We start from the raw sequence: 21,947 nt of genomic DNA on the forward strand, positions 1-21,947 counted from the left end.
CGGGAAAATTGCATTACATGCGGTGAGAAACGACGATGAAAAAATATCTTGTTTGTTTCCGTACGTAATATTGCGTTCCGCATATCGTGATGAGTCGGTTACGATATATTTTTTGTGGTCCCACCGGAGAACGCAGAAGCATATCCCTATATATTTTTTTCTCAACTCCATTTTATCTAATAGCATTAGATAGACTTCAATACCAAACTAAGCCTTACTATTATTTGGCTTTGCCCACAACCCAAATCTCATATGTACCGTTTTGGTTTGAGAACAAGCTATTTTTATTTAATTTGTGATTTTACCCTATAGAATCAAATAAACACAATGAGCAACAACCTGAAGCTCGGGGTGGAAGTGGTGAGCGCCCATGACCTGCTTCCCCGCGACGGCGACGGCACCGTCACGACGTTCGTCGAGCTCAGCTTCGACGGGCAGCGCCACCGCACCGCGGTCAGGGACCATGACCTCAACCCCTACTTCAACGAGCGCTTCTTCTTCGCCGTCTCCGACCCATCCTCCCTCCCCTCCCTCGTCCTCGACGCCACCGTCTTCCACCTCCACCGCCCCTCCCTCTCCCGATCCTTCCTCGGCCGCGTCCGCATCCCCGCCTCTTCCGTCCCCGCGTCCCCCTCCGATTCCCCCGTCCTCTACTACCCTCTCGAGAAGCGCGGCGGCGGCAGAGGCGGCGGGGTCTTCTCCCGCATTCGCGGCGAGCTGGGGCTCAGAGTGTTCCTCACCGACGACCCGTCGGTTCAGCCCTCCGGCCAGAACCTTCGGCAGGATCAGTTCGCCGACATCCCACCGGAGCCGGACATGTCGACCTTCTTCCGCCTCTTCCGATCACAGCAGCGCCAGCAGCAGCGGTCGGATCAGGCACCGCCGTCGAGGGTTATGCGGATGTTCTCGTCACTGTCGTCGCGGCAGCCGGCCGAATTCCAGATCAAGGTGTGAAATAATATGAAACAATTAATAGTAGTTTATCCCAAAAGAGAATTTAAACAATAAAGATTTAAATGTTGTGGCACGTAATCGTGCTGAAAATTCATCGGACGGTATGTATCGGACAGTGCCGATGTGTGCCAGTACCGACGATTTATACCGACGGTCACTTAAATTCTTGTTACATGGACGGAAAAAAGTATTTTTAATATATATATTCAATAGGAGACGAGCCCGGCGTTGGGCGGCGGCCGCATCGTGCGCGGCCGCGTTGTCGTCCCGGGGGACAAGCCGGGCGCCTTTGACCTAGTGGAGAAGATGGAGTTCCTCTTCGTGCGCGTGGTGAAGGCACGGGACCTCCCGGCGAAGGATGTGACCGGCAGCCTCGACCCCTACGTCGAGGTGATCATCGGCAACTACCGGGGGACGACGTGGCACTTCGAGAAGAACCAGAACCCGGAGTGGAATGAAGTGTTCGCGTTCCCACGCGACCGCCTGCAGGCGTCGGCCGTGGCGGTGGAGGTCAGGGACCGGGACCTCGTCCGCGACGACTATGTTGGCGCGGTGCAGTTCGAACTCAACGACGTGCCGCTGCGGGCCCCGCCGGACGGCCCCCTGGCGCCGGAGTGGCACCGGCTGGAGGACAAGAGGGGGGGGCGGGACGTCGGCGAGCTGATGTTGGCTGTGTGGTTCGGGACGCAGGCCGACGAGTGCTTTCCCAGCGCTTTGCACGCCGACACGGCGGCAATCGACCCTGCGACCGCCAACACGCACGCCCGCGGCAAGGTCTACCAGGCGCCGACGATGTGGTACCTCCGGGTGAACGTCATGGACGCGCATGACGTGTACATGCCGCAGGGGGACCGGTCCCCGGAGGTGTTCGTCCGCGGCCGTGTCGGGAACCAGATGCTCAGGACGAAGATGGGCCGGCCCGGCGCTGCTGGGATCTTCAAGTGGAACGAGGTGTGTGACTTTGAAGCTTACAGCTATGCGGGCATGCTATTAATAGTATCAAGTCCTATAAAATAATTTTTCTGTTGTCTATACAGCTGTAGAAAAATTGATGAAAAACAAAAACTAATACTCTATTACAGTAAATAACTAATGTTTTATTTTTAGGTTGTAGACTTGGTATTTTTCATAATCTACTTGTATTAACCAGGTACATTTCTTTGTCGTGGCCGAGCCGTTCGACGACGAGCTGACCGTGTCGGTAGAGGACCAGGCCGGGCCGGACCAGGACCGGGTGATCGGCTACGTGAACATCCCGATTGCCACCGTCGACAAGCGGCCCGACGACCGCCGCACCTGGCCGAAATGGCTCGACCTCCGGAAGCCAACGCTGATCGACGTCGACCGCCTCCGCGAGGACAAGTTCGCCACCAAGCTCCAGCTCCAGATCAGCCTCGACGGCGGCTACCACGTCGTTGACGAGCTCATCCACTACAGCAGCGACTTCCGGCCCTCGTCGAAGCACCTGTGGAATGCAAAGAAGCCGATCGGCATGCTCGAGCTCGGCATACTCAGCGCCGTGGGGCTGCAGCCGATGAAAACTGCCCGCGACGGGCGGCCGACGTGCGACGCCTTTTGCGTCGCCAAGTACGGCCGGAAATGGGTCCGGACGCGCACTGTCGTCGACTCGCTGAGCCCCAAATTCAACGAGCAGTACGCGTGGGACGTCTACGACCACGCGACGGTGATCACCGTCGCCGTATTCGACAATAGTCAAGTACTTACAGGGAGCAGTACTAGAGACACGGCGATCGGGAAGGTCCGGATACGGCTGTCGACCATCGAGACGGGCCGTGTCTACGCGCACGCGTATCCGCTGCTGGTGCTGCACCCGTCGTCCGGGGTGAAGAAGATGGGGGAGCTGCACCTTGTGGTGCGGTTCACTGCGACATCTTTCGCAAGCATGTTGCACGCGTATGTGCGTCCGGTCCTGCCAAAGATGCACTACACGCACCCGATCACGCAGCTGCAGCAGGAGAACCTGCGGCTGCAGGCGGTGCAGATACTGGCGACGCGGTTGGGGCTGGCGGAGCCGCCGCTGCGGAGGGAGGTGGTGGAGTACATGTCGGAGGCGCAGGCGCACATGTGGAGCATGCGGCGGAGCAAGGCGCACTTCTACCGCCTCACGGAGGTGTTCGGTGGGGCCGTCGCGGCTGCCAAGTGGCTCAGGGACATCTGCCGGTGGGCGAATCCGGTCACGACGGTTCTCGTCCACCTTCTGCTCGTGATTCTCGTGTGCTTCCCGCATCTCATCCTCCCGACGGTCCTACTCCACTTGTTGGCCGTCGGATTGTGGAACTTCTGGTACCGTGCGCGGTACCCGCCGCACATGAACACGAAGGTACGTTCCTGAGTTCTGCTGCAGCTAGGGGTGGAACTGAGCCGGTCGGGTAATACAATGCCCAAATCCGATCCAAAAAAAAATATTAGGCTTGGAGTTAGGCTTTTATCTAATTTTTTAAGAAAATTAAGGCCCAACCTAAGCCCAAGCCCAATGCCCAATACCTATCTAGCTTTATGGAGATCTATTTTATGTATTTATCATATAATATATAAATATTTTCATTGTATAAAATAAAAATAAAAAATCTATTTTTATTAGGGTTTTATCATATCAAAGAAATTAGTATCTAACATTAAATATAATACCATTAATGTCTACTAATAGTTGTCCATCAATGAAATAAGACCAAGCAAAGAAAAGTAATAAACTAAAACTAAGACTTAGATAAGAAGAAAATATGTTACAGCAATTTTAACTTCTACTCCGATTACAGCAATCCTACAAAGTAAATAATATGTACATATAGTTACTTATAAATATGTATAATTAATTAATTATATATAATAATACTATTTAATAGGCTAGGGCTAGCTACTATACTTTTATGAGTATAGCCCCCTTTGTACTCATAAGTTTCCGACAATTGGATGAAGAGATGTACGGTTAGGATGATAGTGATCCCCGGTTAGGTTAATAATGATCCCCTAGGGTTGAGTGGGTGATTGGTTAAATAGTATTATCTAACGGGTAAAAATGATCAAAGAAATAGATCTAACGGCCAAAAACTTATGAGTACAAAAAGGATTATACTCATAAAAGTATAGCAGCCGGACTCCTATTTAATATATCCTAATATAAAACTAAATATTTTATTAATATATAATATATCCTTATATATATAAATATATATCATTAATAACAATATATACTATATATGAGGCACGTGCATGACATACGACGAGTTTAATAAAAAAGTTAATGGAGGGTGTAATGAAAAATAAAAATAAAAATTATAGAGTAGTTAAATAATATAATTAAAATCATATGGTACTAAAAACAAAAATGATAAACCTCATGAAGGCATCTGAAATTTTTTTCAATATATTTATTTAATTATGCATATAATCATGCATGAAGTTTAGTTGCTGATTTATAATAGTTAAAAAAAAGTAGTTATTTCGCATCATAAAAGAGCACTTCTATATACAAATATAATATCGACTCACAGTTCTCCAAAAGCTAAAGCTTTTAAAGAAAATCGAGTGTTTTATAGATTTCTCACGTGCATGGGGTGAGCCCGGACGATCTTGACGAGGAGTTCGATCTCTTCCCCACGACCCAGAGGCCAGAAGTGGTTCGGAGTCGATACGATCGACTCCGATTCATAGCGGGGATGATGCAGAAGACGCTCGGTGAGTTTGCGACACAAGGGGAAAGGGTGCAGTCCCTCCTCAGCTGGCGGGATCCGCGAGCCACCGCAATTTTTCTCGTGTTCTGTCTCGTCACGGCGTTCGTGTTTCTAGTTGTTCCGTTCAAAGTGTTGGTGATTTGGCTAGGGTTTTACTGGATGAGGCACCCACGGCTGCGGCATAAGATGCCGTCCGTGCCGACGAACTTCTTCCGGCGGTTGCCGGCAAGGACTGATAGCTTGCTGTAGGAGATAGACTGAAGCAACTAAAATTGTATGAGAATTAAATCTCTTCACGAGGAGACTGTCTAATAGGTTGTCGACCGTTGCTATAATATTTAAATATTAGATGTGATGGATGATTGATTAAACTGTTAGAAGTGCAAATTGCCTGGAGCATGCTTTTTTGGTTGGTGCCCGATGTTTGCTGCTTTTGTAATTACCAAAATTAATTACTTGTAATTTGTCCCTTAGTTTCTGTTTAATTGAATGTTGTACAAACTCATCCATTTGAGTGAGGAGCTCCTGAAAAAAAGGAGTTTTGGGTGAGTTGATCAAAGTTTTGGTGGTGTTGAGTACCTCTTCTTAGACACACTTCATGCTTCAACAAGTGTACACTACCCCAAAAAGGGGTGTATGATTTACATCAGATCATCATTTTAAAATTCATTTAGTTTTTAAAAATTTTTAATAATTATTAAAAAAATGCTAACAAGAAATGGATTAACTTTTGGCCCTTGGATGATATACAATATCTTTTGGGGTGTACACGCTGCATTGCTCTTTATGATTAATTTTTTTTTAACTTTTTCTCTTATTCAAGTTTCTATGATTAATTAAGAAAAATTATAATTGAATTTTATGTCGCGACTAGCTATTATCACTCAACTAATCTAGTTTAATTTGTTGTAAAGTTGTTTAAACTACTCAAATTGATGTAAATTTTAATAAACTCTAGGCATATCTATTGAAGGGGTTTTTGCTCATTTACTGCTTGTTATTATTTAAAATTTTCAAATTTATTCTAAAATTTTCAAAATACCTTTCTTTTTAAAACCCAATCCCATTTGAAAACCCTAGGAGAAATTGGGATAATTTTANAGGCCCTGTTTGGATGCACGGTAAAAAAATTCCATGGAGTTTAAATACCATAGTTTTGATCCAAATAAAATGGGGAATCCTGTAACTCCAAAAAAATTCCACAGGATTATTTTAGAAGCTGTTTGGATGCACATTATACAATTCTACGGAATTTCTGACAATCTTAAAAAAATAAGCTATTAGGGACTTTAAATTTAAATTATTAATTATTAACTGGTTTTAAATTTTCAAATTAGTATATTAAAGATACCTAAATATTAATTGTTATTTCAAATTTTAAAAATTATGACATTAAACTACTAATAAATTTATTCAATTTTGAAACACTAGCTGTTGGAAAGCTTTATCTCCAAAACTAGCCGTTAGTAAACTAAAAAATTCAAATACTAGCCGTTAGAAAGCTCAAAAATCAAAAAACTAGCCGTTAGAAAGCTCAAAAATAAAAAAACTAGCCGTTGGAGAGCTCAAAAATAACTAAACTAGCCGTTGGAGAGAAATATTATTGTTTTTACACTATTCAAAGTCTATTTAAAAGGATCAAGTTCTTACAATCACATAAGTAGTAATTCCTACATTTTCTTCTTTATATCTCTACAATCACAAAGTATGGATAACAACAATCTCGCACTTCTTCTTTTGAGGAGAAGCGAAGAAGAAGAATTTGAGTTCATAAACTTCATTCATCCAGTGGCAAATGATGATGAAATATCAGAGAGGAGACGCATTCACACATCCGTTCTTACTGGCGCAATGTATGTTCAAGAAGTTCTTGAAGGCCACGATGAACAGAAGATTGGTTGAATGATGGCATTTCAGAAATCAGAAATCATAAAATAATTGATGTGCATGGGGATGTGGAATATGCTGAGGATATTGACTCTATGAATAATCAACGCAGAGCAGGCAATCTTAAGCGCGAAGAAATTGCAAAAAAAATGTGAACCGATTACATAGCTAGACACCAATCTAGGAGGAATTCTTGATTGTCACTGAATATTAGACATATATGTATCTTTCATGAATATATATCATGAAGTTGTATGACAATATTATATATGAATGTCATTTCTATTTATGAATTCAATCCGAATTCTTTCTACTATGTATAAGATATACAAACAAAGTCAACTACTATGGCAAAAAAAAGAACAAGAAATATCATCCATGAAGTTTAGCATTACATGAAATAAGCCAACAAACATCTAGATACCAACAAAAATCTATTTAGCATTAAAGATACCAACTTGCTAAATAGACTATAAAGTTCAATATACCAACAAATGTCAACGGTAAGGTTTAACATGACAAACAAATGAAAGAAATCTAATAAAAAAGCATAATAAAGAAACTAAGCAACAACCTTAAGGTTTAACTCTAAATTCCTTCTTCCCATGCCTTTTTTATCCAATAAGCCCTATGTTCATCCTTCAATGAAAGCCAAGCCTCACGATTTTTTTTCTTTCTTTGGAACACTCTTGAAGCTTTAAATACCTCGTCCGCGGTCCATGGATCAGGCAATGCATAAAACACTTTCATACATTTATCAACGGAATATTTATCATCATGATAACTTCTTGTTTGTACCTCTGCTGCAGTGACAATAGCTTTAGCAAGTTTATCGTCACCTCTCTCCTTCACAATCAGATAATCTTCCATTTTATCGATATTTTCTTTTCTCATTTTTCTTTTTTTATAACTTGATGTAGTCCTAGCTTCTTCTTGAGCTTGCGTTTGTGATTGTGATGGTGGAGGCACTTGAACTGGGTGAGGTAGGTCACTTGGCGAGGGTATTTGAGCTGACGGATTGACTTCCTGAGTCTCTTCAACATGTTCATCAAAATTATCTCTGACACCTGGAATCGTGGCTAATGGAGACTCCGGCTGGGAGGTCGATGATGAACCTCTAGAGTGATTACTATAATACTCACATCCACGAGCACGTTTGCCTTCTGCATATGTGCCTTTAATATACAAATATGAAATACATCTCAATATTAATTATTAAAAATATAAATAAAATGTGTCTAGGCCATACCTTCATAAATGTCATATAGTGCTTCATACCATGGAAATGGCTTGTTGTGCTATTTTCTAAGTTCTTTGTTAGTCTTCATAAAATAAAAAAATTACTGTTAAAATTGAAAAAAAAATAGAGTTAAAGAATCAATGCTTATAAAGTGATACTCACATTAATCAACGGTTCCCAAACTTCTGATGGAGCAGAAACCATTTTCTTGTCGGCATCCCAACCAAAGCCACTCATCTCTACTAAGTTCTTCACAGCTTTAAATTGCTTCTTTAATTGTTGCTCCTGATCTTTTACTTGTTCTAATGTATAATTTGAATGAGAAAACTTAGTAATCATCGCCTTATGTATACTGCGCCATCCCTCTTTATTCCATCCATTTTGACCTCTCCATTTATCTTTATTATGTTCTTGCAAAAGTTCTACTAAATAAGCTCTATGCATATCCGTCCATTTTGCCCGTGATTGTTTTTTTGGATCGCTTTCTGCGCATGAGTACATTATAGAAAAAAGCATATAAATTGAACTATGCATAAACATGTAATTTCCTACAAAACCTTTAAAACTATGCATGTAAATTGAACTTTGCATTTGATATCTCTGAGTTCATTCTATTAACACTAACAAAGCAATTATATGTGCAAGTGTGCAAGTCCAATACAAAGTGTGATTAATTAGCGCGACTCATTTTGCTTGGCCACATTCACAGCTATGGACTCCTACATAATAAACTACTCAACAGAACACAAAAGGCTCAATTTTTCTTTACCTAATACCTTTTCATTCCTCAAACCTATCAAGTTTCAAAACAGTATTTCCAAGCTAGCTATTACCCACATAAATCCATCGAAAGAATATAAAACGAGAGCGTATAATCAAACAAACATAACAACAAGTAAGAAACAAACACCACAAACCAACAAGAAATTATATTCCAACAACAAAAAATTCATCAAGAATTAATATTTAAATTATATTCCAACACCAACTCTCTATGAAGTAATAGCTTTATCTACCTTAGCTACAAATAGCATACATAAATTGCTCTGCTTCTGCTGCTTAGGAAAGAAATTATTTCTCCCACATGCCCCCCATCTACTCCATTTTTTTTTCTTTAATTCTAATCTTCACTATTTCTAAAAATAAAATTTAGTTTAGATGTTGCAACAAGTTATCATCAAAGAGTAGAAGCGCAAGATTAGCCTTGATCAATAGAAATAATCACCAAATGCATCAACCAACCTAGCCTTTTGCTGGTAGATCACCCTAGTTGAAGTGGCTCAAGCTGTGGAGGCCCAAGGAGCATCATAGGTTATAAGCAATTTTAAAAACTATTATTCAAGTTAACACTGAAAGCAAAAATGGTTAAATTAATCAAAAGTGGGAACTTGATAAACCAACAAGAAAGTCCTCACTGCCACAGAGATTTATGTTTGGTTTAATGCCCTTCAACCATGAGAAAGAGAGTACGCAAACAAATTTTACTCTCTACTTCTTCGCTACATTATCATATTACTCTTAATTTTACCTTCAGATTACTTTCACAAGTCCAAAACCCAAAATTAATTTCTTTCTTTACCTGTTGGAGGAGGAAAAGAGTGCGGTGCCTCTCCGGCCATCGCAGGGTACGACCGTGGCCGGCGGTGGCGACCGTGGCCGAGAAGAGTGCGGCGCCTCTCTGGACAGCGGCGGCGACCGTGGCCAAGATGAGTGCAGTGCCTCTCCGGACAGCGGCGGCGACCGTGGCCGAGATGAGTGCGGCGCCTCTCCGAACAGCGGCGGCGACCGTGGCCGAGATGAGTACGGCGCCTCTCCGGACAGCGACGACGACCGTGGCCGAGATGAGTGCCGCGGACGAGGTGAGTGTAGCGGCGTCGGCGGCGGTCGAAGTGAGTGCGGCGGCGTCAGCGGCGGCCGAAGTGAGTGCGGCGAAGGAGAGGGTGGGTTGTGGAGAGGGTGGAGATTAGAGAGAGGAGAGAGGCCCTGAGGAAGAGGGGGAAAAAAAGAGGTGGGCTGCGTGAGTGGGAGAGCCCGAAAAGTGGAGTTTTGATTTTAGGAGAAAATTTTAGATTTTACTTTTACCCTACTTTTTAGGGTATAGTTTAACTATACCCTAATTAGTTGGTATTTTTTTAAACCATCCAAACACTTATTAGAAAATTTTTTCTACACCCATAGTATAGTTATACTATACTCTAAAAAAGTGAGCATCCAAACAGGCCCTTAATGATTTCCTAGTACTTCTATCCGTTTCTCACACAATAGGGATACGTTAATAATTGGCTAAATTATAAAAAAATCCTTATAAATAATTGTTTTTTACTTTACCTCATTGACTTTCAAAAACTTATATTTTACCTCTTTAAAATTTTAAAAATACTTTTAGGGGGTATAGCATTAATGGAAAGGACAATATGACCAAATTACCTATACTTCTATATGAAAAATTAAAATTTTAATATATTTCTATCATTTTGAATGGCATTTTCGGTATAAATTATAAGAAATAGATGGAATAGTGATGGAACCCTCATGGAAGGAGGGGCTAAATGCGACAACTCTTGAAAGTGCTAAAAGACCAAAATACATTGCTATTGCGAGTCCGGCTACTATGTTATTAGTAGCACAAAGTGCTTGGTGCTATCAAGTTTTTCGCCGATAGATTGATCTCTTTGACCATTTCATCCGTTAGAATATATTATTCAACCAACCAGCCATTCAATTTTAAGAGATCATTATCATCGTAACCGCACATCCTTTCTTCTAAGGGTACAGCACCAATGATTTAGTAATATTAAGAATATAGCGTAAGTGACAAAAGGGCTTGGTGGTTGGTATTCGAGACCCAAGTTTGAATCCTAGTTGATGCACATTTCCAGCTAAGTTTATTTATAAATAAAATAAACGAAGCATGTAGCATGCTACCTTTCTCTCAAAAGAAAAAAAAAAAATAGTAGCCCGTGACTATTAAGAATGTAGTAGCCCATGCACGTGTCAACACACATGGGCTTAATGAGACTCATATCGATACATGCATAACATATGTTATTCCTTCATTTGAAGGACGCACTGAATGTATGATAGATGGAAAAAAAAAAGAAACAAAAAGTAGCAGTTTTATACCAAGAAATATGCCCAGAACATATTAATTTCAACGTATAGATATTTAGAATGTCGAAAATTAGATTTAATTGATTAAATTTTGGTTTGATATATCAAGACAATTTGGGCAACGAATACTTAATTTTTAGAAAATTGAAGGGTTTATGTGAAATTTGTTCTTCTCTCTTCGACACATGAGCTGCACATGTGTTCACATAAGCCCTTCAATTTTATAGAAGTTAAATATTGGTCCTAAAGGACCTATTTATTTATTTATTTAGTTGTTCAAATGGTCTTAGTATCTCAAAGCAAAACTTAATCAATTAATTAAAATCTACTTGTATGACATTCTAAAAGTCTATATGTTGAAAATTCATATGCTCTAGGCATATTCATTAAAGTGAAGCTACTATTTTCTTTTTATATCTACCATACATTCGGTGTATATAAAATTCAAAAGAGTAAGAAACCAGATCAGAACCACATAATCCAACCCATATTTTATTCACAGTATGTACAAATATATACAAGAAAGGTTCCTTACAAAAATAATACATCTATTAAGATTTTGTTTCAGCTCAATTACATAATGAGCTGTTCATGCAAAATCAGCTCCATATGACAGCTTTGAAATTCTCCTTCCTACATCTATGATACAAAATCAGATCATCTCGGTTGCTCCTCTAATCACCATCCTCTTCTTTGTATATGCTGTTTATTTGCCAATCGTAAAGCAATTGTTTGCGCAGCTCCAAAGGCTTATCTCAGCCAGCTACTCTTTCTTCAGTGCCAATTGACAGGTCTTCCGCGAAAAAATTTCAGCTATTTGGTTATTTACATCAAGAACCCGTAAAGCTAAAGGTTCATGTATTCTTGGCAAACTTTCTCCTCTGCAAATGATTGTTCTGTGTAGTTTCAAAGATATTCGAGGCACTTCCCTCCAACAAATAAGCACGAGTCTTGTTTAGCGATTGCCGTTCATCCCCGTTCGTTCTTGGAACTGGGCCAGCCGTTGACAGACTGTCCCTTCATCTTGGCATGTATTCTCATCTGAACCGAACTCTCCATTGCCATTGCCTCTCGGATGTTATTTTGGAGCTGTACGCAGAGCTCGTCAAGGGAGAGCATGGGGAATGGCTCTTCGATAAGAACACCAACCTAGAATTTTGTTCGAAAGAGATTTGGTGAGTCGAGAGAAAAAAATAAAAGCAGCAGGTAACAGGTAAATTGAGGACCGTGGAAAACAACAGTGGGAGAGTGGTGTTGAGCGGTGTTGAGTGGGAACTGGAATAGTTTTAGAGTTCTTGATTGGCTGTTTTAGACTTGGCCTCTCAGAGTGTCCGCTCCGGGATGGCCCGAACCCAATTTCAGCTTTAGAAAACCCAATTTCAGCTTTAGAAGTTATGCACATAAACTAAGATTCCTGGTTCATATAAGGGTGAGTAAGAGGAATTTGATTGATCAAATAGTAATATAGCTATCGACTCAGATGAAGAGACTAGAGACACCCTCCTTTTCTTTTATTATTAAGGTTGACAAGCTTCAAAGAATCTTCAGCACTAGAAACAACGTAAACAATCAGTAATCACGATCAACGAAAGCATATTTTACTGAATTTATAATTTCAACATGTCAAAATATTCGGATACATTCATTATAAGCACTGTAAGTAACACCATGAGTAATGCACAACTAACATAACCGAGTCAGGTTAGTGAACGTTAGAACTGTAAGAGCAAACAACCTGAGAAAGTAAAACTGCTTACTTCTTCGATGCAGAATAAAGTGGCTGCACTGATGAAAGTAGCAGGGACAACAATCCAGTTGCACTCGTCCCACAGTATAATTGGAAGCGTAAGATGCCAAAGGACAAGAAATCGTGAAGTTAACCTTGTATATGAAAGAGGAATTGGAATGCCTATGAGCTGTTCACAAACACCAATGCCTTCATAGAAACAGGACAGTTTTGATTCCTGAGATAACAAGTAAGACACTTAACTATATAAATTAAGACAACATCCAGAAAAGTTCATCTGAGAAACTTAAATTGAAAACAAGCCAAGGACATAGTGAATTAATGTAAAGAGGAAAGCAAGTGGTTATTCTTCGTAGGATCCCAAGAAATAACCAAAGACATATACTGATGTTTAATCTCACTAAAGCTAGAAATTAATCATGATAGACTACTCAGAGTCGATGTCCTGCCATTTGCTTTAGCATATGGCTGCAATCACCTTAAGGTGAGCATTCAGCAAACAAAAATGTTTGGAGCTTGTGATGCGGTCGGAACCTTAATGAGTTTTTGAGCCTAAGAAGTAGAAGTTGAACTTCCGAGCTTCTACTTCTACTGCAAAGAAAAGTTCTCTGTGTGGATTTCAATGAAAAATAGTAGGCCCTCCTCTATGTGTTGCATCTCAGTACTTACACCGAACAGAACTACATTTATAGAGTATAGCAGCCAAAAAGGCCCTACAAATGTTCCCACATTCATCTTAAATTAATATTGTCAAGAAAAAAATAATTAAAATATTGGCAGATTAATAATCAATGCATGATGTTTTATCACGTGTAATTCAATATTTTCAAAACTTGTTTTCATCTAAGTTGAAAAAATGATATCTTACAAAGCTATCAAAGGTACAAAGTGAAGTATTCATGGAAGAAACGCTTGCTAATTAGCCAGAGATAGATAGAAGCTAATTAATATTAACAACAAATTATAAGGTAGGTTGTGTTGTAGTGAAATAAATCCCACTTTTGGTAGTCCACAGTTAGCATTACTAAGTAAAAAAGATAAAGAGGTCCTAGAAACCATTAATGGTGCCTCGGAAATAACAAAACTACAAAGAAAGTAACGAGGCAAATACTATAGCCACCAAATTAAATGATATAGCTTCAAAATCAGTAAATAAAGTTGATTCTTACAAGTGTTGTGGTTATTTCAGTAAATGGAGCATAACATGGATTAGCTCTAAACTACCAACCCTGTGAGAAGAGCTAATATTAGCTTTTTAGCCACAGACAAATTCAGAATCCAGTTGTTTACCCAAAAATAGCCTCTTTTGCTTGTGTTTCTACTAAAGGTTTTTTATGCTATTCATTCCTCTTTGAACCTCTATGAATTTTTATCAATTTTCAAACAACTAATCTACAATGTTCTATTTAATGGAGTGCCGGTTTTCAAACCCTTAACTAGTTAATATTGATTACTGACTTGATGCCATAAAATCATTCTGCAGCTTGAACCATATCAAATAATATACCTTCATATAATGTTTGGTCTAAGAGAGGCATACTGCTTAAAGAAGCATACCAAGATGTCTCTCTTATGTTCTTCGAAGTGTAAAATCTGAAGGCCTTGAGAAATAAAATCAAGAACACAGCGGGGTCGGTGCTTGGATCTCACAACTACCGCTAAATCATCCTCTTCAAGCAAATTTTGCAGATCTGCTCTCACATCTGAGCCATTAATAACATGACACTGCAACATAAACTCTAGTCATTGACTTGATTAATATTGCTTCCAGGAAAGAATATCTAATTAGTTACAATGAACAGACAGATTAATTTCTAAAGAAGAGAAGCAAATGAAAGAGGAAGAGAAGTGCAAAATTTCTGACATAGCTCAGGCTTTTCATAGCAAATTTATTCTGAATCTTAGTTCCAAAATCCAATTAATATTAAGCTAAATTTATGGATGCACATTTTGAATTCGAATTTCATTTACTTCCACTGTAGAGGAAAATACTAAAAATTCTAAACAAAATCAAAGCCAGTTTTTACCCATCAGTCAAGGAAAAAGAAGAATCAAATTTCTCCATCATAGGACTTCATGAGCATAAAATTTTCTTCCATTGTGTCCATCTTGGTAATAATAGAAAAGCAGAGTCGTAGCATAATTTTGGAGGGTATATATTATTGAACAACTACTACAATAGTTTTTCTACTCAAGAAGTAGAAGCCGAGCATTCGGGAAACAAGAAGTTTGCTAGGGCTTCTGGCCGTGAAAAAGAAGCAGAGATGAGCTTCAAGGCTATAGAAGCAGAATTTACAGCTTGAAGCTTCTACTTTTAGTTGCAGAGTGCAACTACTAGAAAGTATTTAATGAAAAAGCTTTTATTGCTTCTTTGAATAGCTCTACTCAAATAATCATAGCATAATTTGCGAGGTGATAGAACCTTGTAGCATTAGTATTGCAAGAAGAACAATGTTCAAAAAAAAAAAAAAAAAAAAAAATTGAGATTCGAAAGCATGCAATCTCTTTGGATCATAACGAGTAAATCTTCCCCTCATTACCTTTAGAGCAACAGGAAACGCCATAATGTAGTTCAAGATCGCCCGCCTGATGCCATCCCTTTCCTTCGCTGACATCACCAACCCCGCTAGCTCATTGGCTCCTGCAATCACTTGCATCCACACCTTCCTCCCCTCCTGGTGTTGAATATATAAAAATATTAAAAACATTGTTCTTCAGTAGCTCAAGCTTTTGAGAATCTGCTGTTTCATACCGTAATGAACCAGAAAGTCCTGTGAGCCCAAATGCGAGGGGGATGTAAAGTACAACAAATTTGTTCCCTGAATTTTGGTTATATATCTTTCTAGTCCTCGAAATTTCAAAAAAAATAATTTCGTCCTTGAAATTTGCCTAATTTCAACTTCATCCTCATCATTTATATTTGGTCCCTGAGTTTCGTAATAAATTTCAATATCATCCCTAAATTTGCACTTGACTTCAATTTGTCCTCAACATTTAAACTTTAACATAGTAAAATCTAAAAAGTTGCCAGCTTTTTCATCCATGAAATGTTGAAATATATGTAGGGAGCTTACTATACTACAACTCATTTTGAAACAGCTCTCTTACTTTTGGCAGTTTTGAGTTTACTACCCAACATTTCAAGTCATTTGATTTCAGCTATTGACGGCTATTTTGCTACCAAATTCAAATGCACTGCTTGCTCTAATTGAATTGTACTCCGTAAATCATATGAGATATTCTAAACAAGTTTAATAAGATAAATAATGAGCCTGAATTTTATACCAAAAAAATGATTGAATGGTTCAAATCATATGAATTAAAATGGTAGATGGCAAAATCAAAATTTTGAAAGGCTAGATACTTGTTTCAAAATGGGTCACAGTTCCATAAAGCTCCATACATTTTTACGTCCATTAAACTAATCGAAGTAATTAATTGTGCACCAGGACACTTCTTGGACTAAATCTTTACAATTAAAACTAGTTAGAAATGTAGAGAACTAACTACCTGATCTATGACCCATTTTGATCCAACTACGCAACCATAAAAAATTTTGGTTTTGCTACCTAATCTTTGAATTCATTTGATTTGAGCCATTTAATGACTCTCACACTTCAAAATTTGAATGCGTGGTTTACTTTTACAGGGGTCGATTAGCATAGTTCACACAAGTCATGCGGCTACAATTCCATTAATGTAAATATTGGGCCAAAATTTTGTACCGGAAGAACCATCAATTAAGTGCCACAATCAAAATTTTAAGAGGTTGGGTAGTTGAATCAATACAGACCCAAATTCAGGCGAAGTTTTATACATTTTTACCTAAAAAACTACAAGGACAAAATTCAGTTTAAGATCAAACATGACAAAATTAGTAATCAAACCTAGAAAGTGATAAAAAACACAATTTTGAGAGGTGATCTTTGTTCTTCCACACCTGGAACCTAGAGTAGGAGGCCTCTGTCCGGAACACGAGCAGGAGCGCAAGCGCGGGGGCCGTGAGCTGGTAGGGCAGCGACGAAGCCCTGAGGACGGGGAACACTCCCCCGGGGAGCCACCCGGCCGAGGCAGCGTAGTTGTAGATGGCGATGGCGGCGGCGACGGCGGTGAGGGCGAAGACGGGGGGGATGAGGGAGAGGATGACGCGCGAGGAGAGGCTGGAGAGGAGGTGGCGGAGGTGGCGGCGCGAGGAGCGGTGGTGGCGCCAGTCGCCGGCGGTGTAGAGCGGGCGTCGGCCCAGTCTGGGACGGCGCCGAGGAGGGAGCCGAGGGAAATGGGATTCGGATTAGGGTTAGGGTTAGGGTTGGGGTTGGGGCTAGGGTTAGGGTTGGAGGGGGAGCAACGGACGGGGGAGAAGAAGAAGAAGTAGGGTTTAGCAGGGGCGGTGCGGCGAGAGGGGAGAGGGAAGGAGGGGTGGGGTTTGGGGGAGTTTTTTGGGTGGAATTGCGCGGCGAGTGGGGGCTTGGCCATTGTGTGGGGGGACGTTTTGGGGTGTATTTTGGGTGCCGCGGAAGGAGAGAGAAAGAGGAGGAGGAGCCGAGGAGGAGGTAGGGTTACGGAGAGCTCGCTGTGTTGTGTCTTGAGTGCCGCGCGAAGGTTTTCTGGGAGGGAGGAGTCAGTTTTGCGAAGGAGGATGCCGCACGTGGATCCAGTTGATTGGGTGTAAATGTGTGGGCCAGGTTGTGGGGAATATACCATGCAAAAATATCGGACGAACTTTGAGACGTGGGTACAGGGATGCATCACATATGCATGCAATCTGTAAAGTCCGTGTGGCGTCCACCTTCTTTTACAGAAAAAAAAGAAAAAAAGAAAAAAAAAAAAGTGTGAGTTTATTTATTTAGATCGAAATTTGGAATCGAATTCATAAGTTCGTGCAACTCGAGATTACTGGTATTTGAATGTAATGTTGATCTCCGACTTTCGTAGGTTTCACACGGCCTGCATGTGTGAGACAGTCTCATGAGACAGTGAGTCCCGCATAGGCACGAATATGTGACTACTGTGTGATCGTCACAACTGAAGTCGAATTTTGTCGTACGGAAGGAACTTGCCGTCTTCCATAATGTGGAGCTCCATATTAACAAAAACACTTCCAAGTCCGCCTTTCATTTTGCTTGCTTTAATAATAAAATTAAGTTGTGAGGAAAAAGACGAAAAGCTTTTTTGAGAAAATCATCGGATTGTATTGTATTTTTTTTTAAAAAAAAGAGAGAGAAGAAAGAGAGAATTACAATGTCCAAGATTTAAGAATTTCGAATGGTTCGAGGAATGCCACCGTATATAGGTCTTCCGTTATCCAAGCATATAATTAGAAGGTCGCCAAAAATTATCGCTAACTATATATATACTATATATATACTACTATATATACTATACTACTACTAATATATCATACTACTAATATATATACATATCGTAAACAGGCCAAAAAAGAAAGGCAGCATTATTACCTATCATTTATCACCTACCTCTATTAAATAAGCATTTTGAAACTTTAATAGCAGCCAAAAATCCTCCCATTCATGCTGGCCTCTCAGTATAGCTCCTGAGTTTTTTAAAGTATGAAAGTTTTCGTGTTTGTAAATTATTTTTGATATTGGGATCCGATTCGACGATCGATTTGTTAGGTATGATCTATATTATTATAAGTATTTAGAAATCAAATTTTATAATTTTTTGGTTTCGTTTGTCTAGTGAATAAGTAGTCTTAAAATGAACAACTGAAAATAAAAATCTTATAAAAAATAGTGATAAAAAACTAAAATTTTAAATTGAAAATATTATTCTTGCTCTTGATGTTAAGTAGAATTTTAATTTGGATTCTTCTACACCATTAAACTTACAAACGTGCCATATCAGCCGTTAAAATAGTTATTTTTAAGACCCTGTAATCACTTGATAAATAGTGTCGAAAAATTATAAAATTTAATTTCTAAATAATTCTAATAGCGTAATTCATACTTAACAGAACTGATAGTCGAATCGAATATCCTATCATCGAAAACAACTTACAACTACAAAGACCTTCGTGGTTTCGAAAACGTAGAAGACGTAATCTTAAAAATCAGTACCCAACCTAATATTTGTATCAAAATTTCTAGACATCAAATGTATTGGTAGAGCTCAAATTAGAAACAAAGAAACAAAGAACTGCAAAGAACAAATTAGAAAAAATAAAAATAAAACAAAAAATTTGTGCACTACTTGTTAGATTGTGGATGAAAATTTGACCAAATCTTGACAAAAGGAAAGAGATCATCGAGCTTTAATTAGTTTCATCTAAGTTATTGAACTTTAGATCTATTCTAATTGGAGTAATTCTCAATATTTAACTAAGTTTTCAAAAGGAATAATGAGAATAAGAGCCGATTCAAAAATTAAAAAAAATATTTGGTTAATGGTCGATTTAACAGTACATCATTGTAAGACTGATATTGTTAAATTAAGCACATGAAACAACTGTAATCTCCAAAAATTTATGTTAGTTGAGAATCATATTTTTAATATTTATATTCAAATACTTCTTATCATGTCTGAACTCAAGACATTTTTATAAGCTTAGGAGGTAAAATTAAATTAGAGCAGAGGAAATTAATAAATTAAATAATGCTGGGCTTTGCTGGACACAAACTCAGAATCTCCTGTTGTGATACCATATAAAATTATATAATATAACCGATTTCCACCAATACCTTAAGTTTTTTGACAACAATAATTATTTCATATAATTTTAATCAATTATCTATTACTATATACTAAAGTCTGTGAATGTAGGTTACTGTGTTGCCACGTGTCGGCGGGCTACTTTCGGTGTATCTGGTGCAACATAAATCGTTGTGTGTGGACATATGTATGGTCCATGCATGGGTAGGTCTTCGGTGCATCTGTTCTATATAATCAGACTTCTGCAACTGTACTGCCACGTGTCGGGCTGCTTTCGCTGCTCCTGGCGCACCATAGACTGTTGATTGTCGACATATGTATGGTCCATGGGGGATCTTTGGTGCACATGTTCTATGTATATCTTATACTATTTTATTTGACAGAACGCCAGTACACGTGGCGTGTGGACATTGTCCTATTCCACATGGGAGTTATGGATGTTGTGGGGCTCACAAACATCTCCTCCTTTCTTCACTATTCCTTCCCCCTAAACCTACTCTAGCCCAAAAGGACTTTCCAAGATTTGAGAAAATTATTTACATATTTTAGAAGATACATGAAAGGATCACTAGAGATTTAGATCGGATGGGATGGTTTGCTCAGAGCAAAATCAGATCTATCTTAGCTCTCCTCAGATTGATCTTTTTTTCTTTTCTTTTTTTTTTGTTGGTTCCCAGCTTTTGTTTTTCTAGCTGCTGCTACTTAGATCCGGAGAACATAATTAAATTCGTATTCTTTTAATTGTTGATTTGTACTCATCAATGCTACACTGTTTGGTCTTTAACTTTATAATATCTCATTGGGATCGATTGAGAGAAAAGAGAAAGCTTCTCTTTGTTATTTTAGTTGTTCTTCCTGATGTCTCATTAGTCTCATTTTATTTAATTTTAGTTCTTTATGTCTTCAACTCATATTTCTTTGTTCTTTAATCTAATTTTACAAGTTTATGGCTTTCTCATTCAATTCCCCTCTATGGGTCTCTTTGAGGTGATTGCCGAAACTACAAAAGAGAAGCAATTTTGGATACAAAAGAAAAGTAATTTTGGGTGGCCTCATTGAGTGCATTGAGACCCATTTACTTCAACTGAGATTATTGGATGGGACTTTTGTCTCAGTCTCATTTTTCTTTTTTTTCATTCATGTGGATTAGAAAAAGAAATATATGCCCAATTCTATTCTCCTATCTTTCCTTAAGAACTTCTTTAAGCGTTGCATTATTGTTAGTTTAATTTATCACACCATGATTTCTAGGCTCTTCTTAATAAATATTTTTTTTGGGGTACTATGTCTTCTATTATTTGTATTTGTTTTTGTTTTTGACCTCCCCTTGCTATTGTTTTTAGTGTATATTTTTGGCTATTCCTCACATATTTGTTGCTTGCTATGATGAGAAAAGAATAAAAAAAAAAAAGAAGATAAAAACATTGGGTAGCCTACATAGTTGGCATCCATTAGATGATTTCCTTGGCCTGCTAAACAATAACCGAAGCTAAAAGAGTTTTACATTGCATTTGCAGTGAAAGGGTTTTATATTGCGTTTACAACATATGTAATAATAGTTCACAACACTTTGGTTCAATGTTAGCTTTGTTCTTGAGTTTTGTTCCCAGATTTCATTATTGCTGAGTAGAGCTGCGTTCGGTTCGGGTATAAGTAAGAACTGCTAGTTACTGGGATAGGTACAAGTTCAGGTATAAGCAGGAACTAGACTAACTTTGCGTTTGGATGAAAATTGGGTTGTTCCTAGGAATAAGATAAATAGTGTTTGGATGGTTAGATTGGAATAAGAGGAATAAGAGTTATAATTTGAATTAAAATTATATTATGTAATTAATCATAAATAATAAATTAATTAATTATTTAATTATTAAAGCAATAAATAATGATTTAAATATATTAATTAGATTAATTAATAATTTACTGACATTAAAATTAAATTTAGATTTCAAGATTCTCATCAAGAAACAAGTTTGTTCCAGGAAACGGGTGAAACAACAGTTTCAGCCTTATATCAGCTTGTTTCAAAAACTTAAAAATTACTGTTTTCGGGAACCAAACATACTGTTTGGAAACAAAGGGGGGAACAAGGGCTTATTCCCCCCCTTGTTCCCGAACCAAACACTACCTAGTATAAGTTTGTACTTTCCCACTTGAGATCATGTTGTTTTACACAATGATTTATATTTAATCTATGTTATACTGTCTGGTTTATAACTTTGTAATTTCTCATTGGGGTTATCTTTGTTATTTGTAGCTCTTTTTCTGATATTCTCCATAGTTTCATCCTATTTAAGTGTAGTCTTCGTAAATTCTTTTTTTTTTTGAGAGATAGGTAGCACGCTACCTGTTTCGTTTACTTCATTTAAAAATAAATTTAGCTGGAAATATGAATCAAATAGGATTCAAACTTGAGACCTCGGGTACCAATCATCAAGCCCTTTGCCACTTGCTCTAGGGACGGTCGGTATGTCTTCTTAAATTCTAACAACAACATTGTTAAAATTAAATGCAAATTTACTTATGATGTAAAATTAATCATAAGTTATTTAACCGTGGCGAATGCGGGTTCTATGCTAGTTTTTGATATTAAAGGAGGGTTTGAGGGTCTTAAAGTGACAAGTCCCCGGAAGCCCTTTGCCACATGCTA

General features: G+C 38.8%; 3 protein-coding genes across 12 annotated transcripts; 1 reads left to right on the plus strand and 2 right to left on the minus strand.

Annotated features, from left to right (window-relative positions):
- LOC109715004 (FT-interacting protein 1-like) lies at positions 219–5,017 on the plus strand. Its single transcript, XM_020239781.1, has 4 exons — positions 219–948; positions 1,168–1,905; positions 2,105–3,295; positions 4,512–5,017. The coding sequence occupies exons 1-4, from the start codon at positions 328–330 to the stop codon at positions 4,893–4,895; spliced, it is 2,934 nt and encodes a 977-aa protein (XP_020095370.1). The 5' UTR covers positions 219–327; the 3' UTR covers positions 4,896–5,017.
- LOC109715675 (uncharacterized protein At2g29880-like) lies at positions 6,895–9,815 on the minus strand. 10 transcript variants are annotated; one of them, XR_002217726.1, is made up of 3 exons: positions 9,353–9,815; positions 9,016–9,058; positions 6,895–7,855 (listed from the first exon to the last, which is right to left on the minus strand). XR_002217726.1 is itself a non-coding variant. In XM_020240789.1 (3 exons), exons 1-3 carry the CDS (start codon positions 9,390–9,392, stop codon positions 7,613–7,615), a joined length of 459 nt encoding a protein of 152 aa, XP_020096378.1. In that variant the 5' UTR covers positions 9,393–9,798; the 3' UTR covers positions 6,895–7,612. The 10 variants fall into 10 exon arrangements, 1 of the variants encoding a protein (XP_020096378.1); XR_002217724.1 differs by having other exon boundaries at positions 6,895–8,258; positions 9,353–9,814; XM_020240789.1 differs by lacking the exon at positions 9,016–9,058 and adding an exon at positions 7,936–8,258 and having other exon boundaries at positions 6,895–7,708; positions 9,353–9,798.
- Positions 11,353–17,746, minus strand: LOC109714775 (UPF0187 protein At3g61320, chloroplastic-like). Its single transcript, XM_020239485.1, has 6 exons — positions 17,676–17,746; positions 16,572–16,875; positions 15,172–15,306; positions 14,189–14,356; positions 12,642–12,848; positions 11,353–12,033 (listed from the first exon to the last, which is right to left on the minus strand). The coding sequence occupies exons 1-6, from the start codon at positions 17,744–17,746 to the stop codon at positions 11,854–11,856; spliced, it is 1,065 nt and encodes a 354-aa protein (XP_020095074.1). The 3' UTR covers positions 11,353–11,853.

This window comes from Ananas comosus, linkage group 9, assembly GCF_001540865.1.
Source record: "Ananas comosus cultivar F153 linkage group 9, ASM154086v1, whole genome shotgun sequence".
NCBI lineage: Eukaryota > Viridiplantae > Streptophyta > Magnoliopsida > Poales > Bromeliaceae > Ananas > Ananas comosus.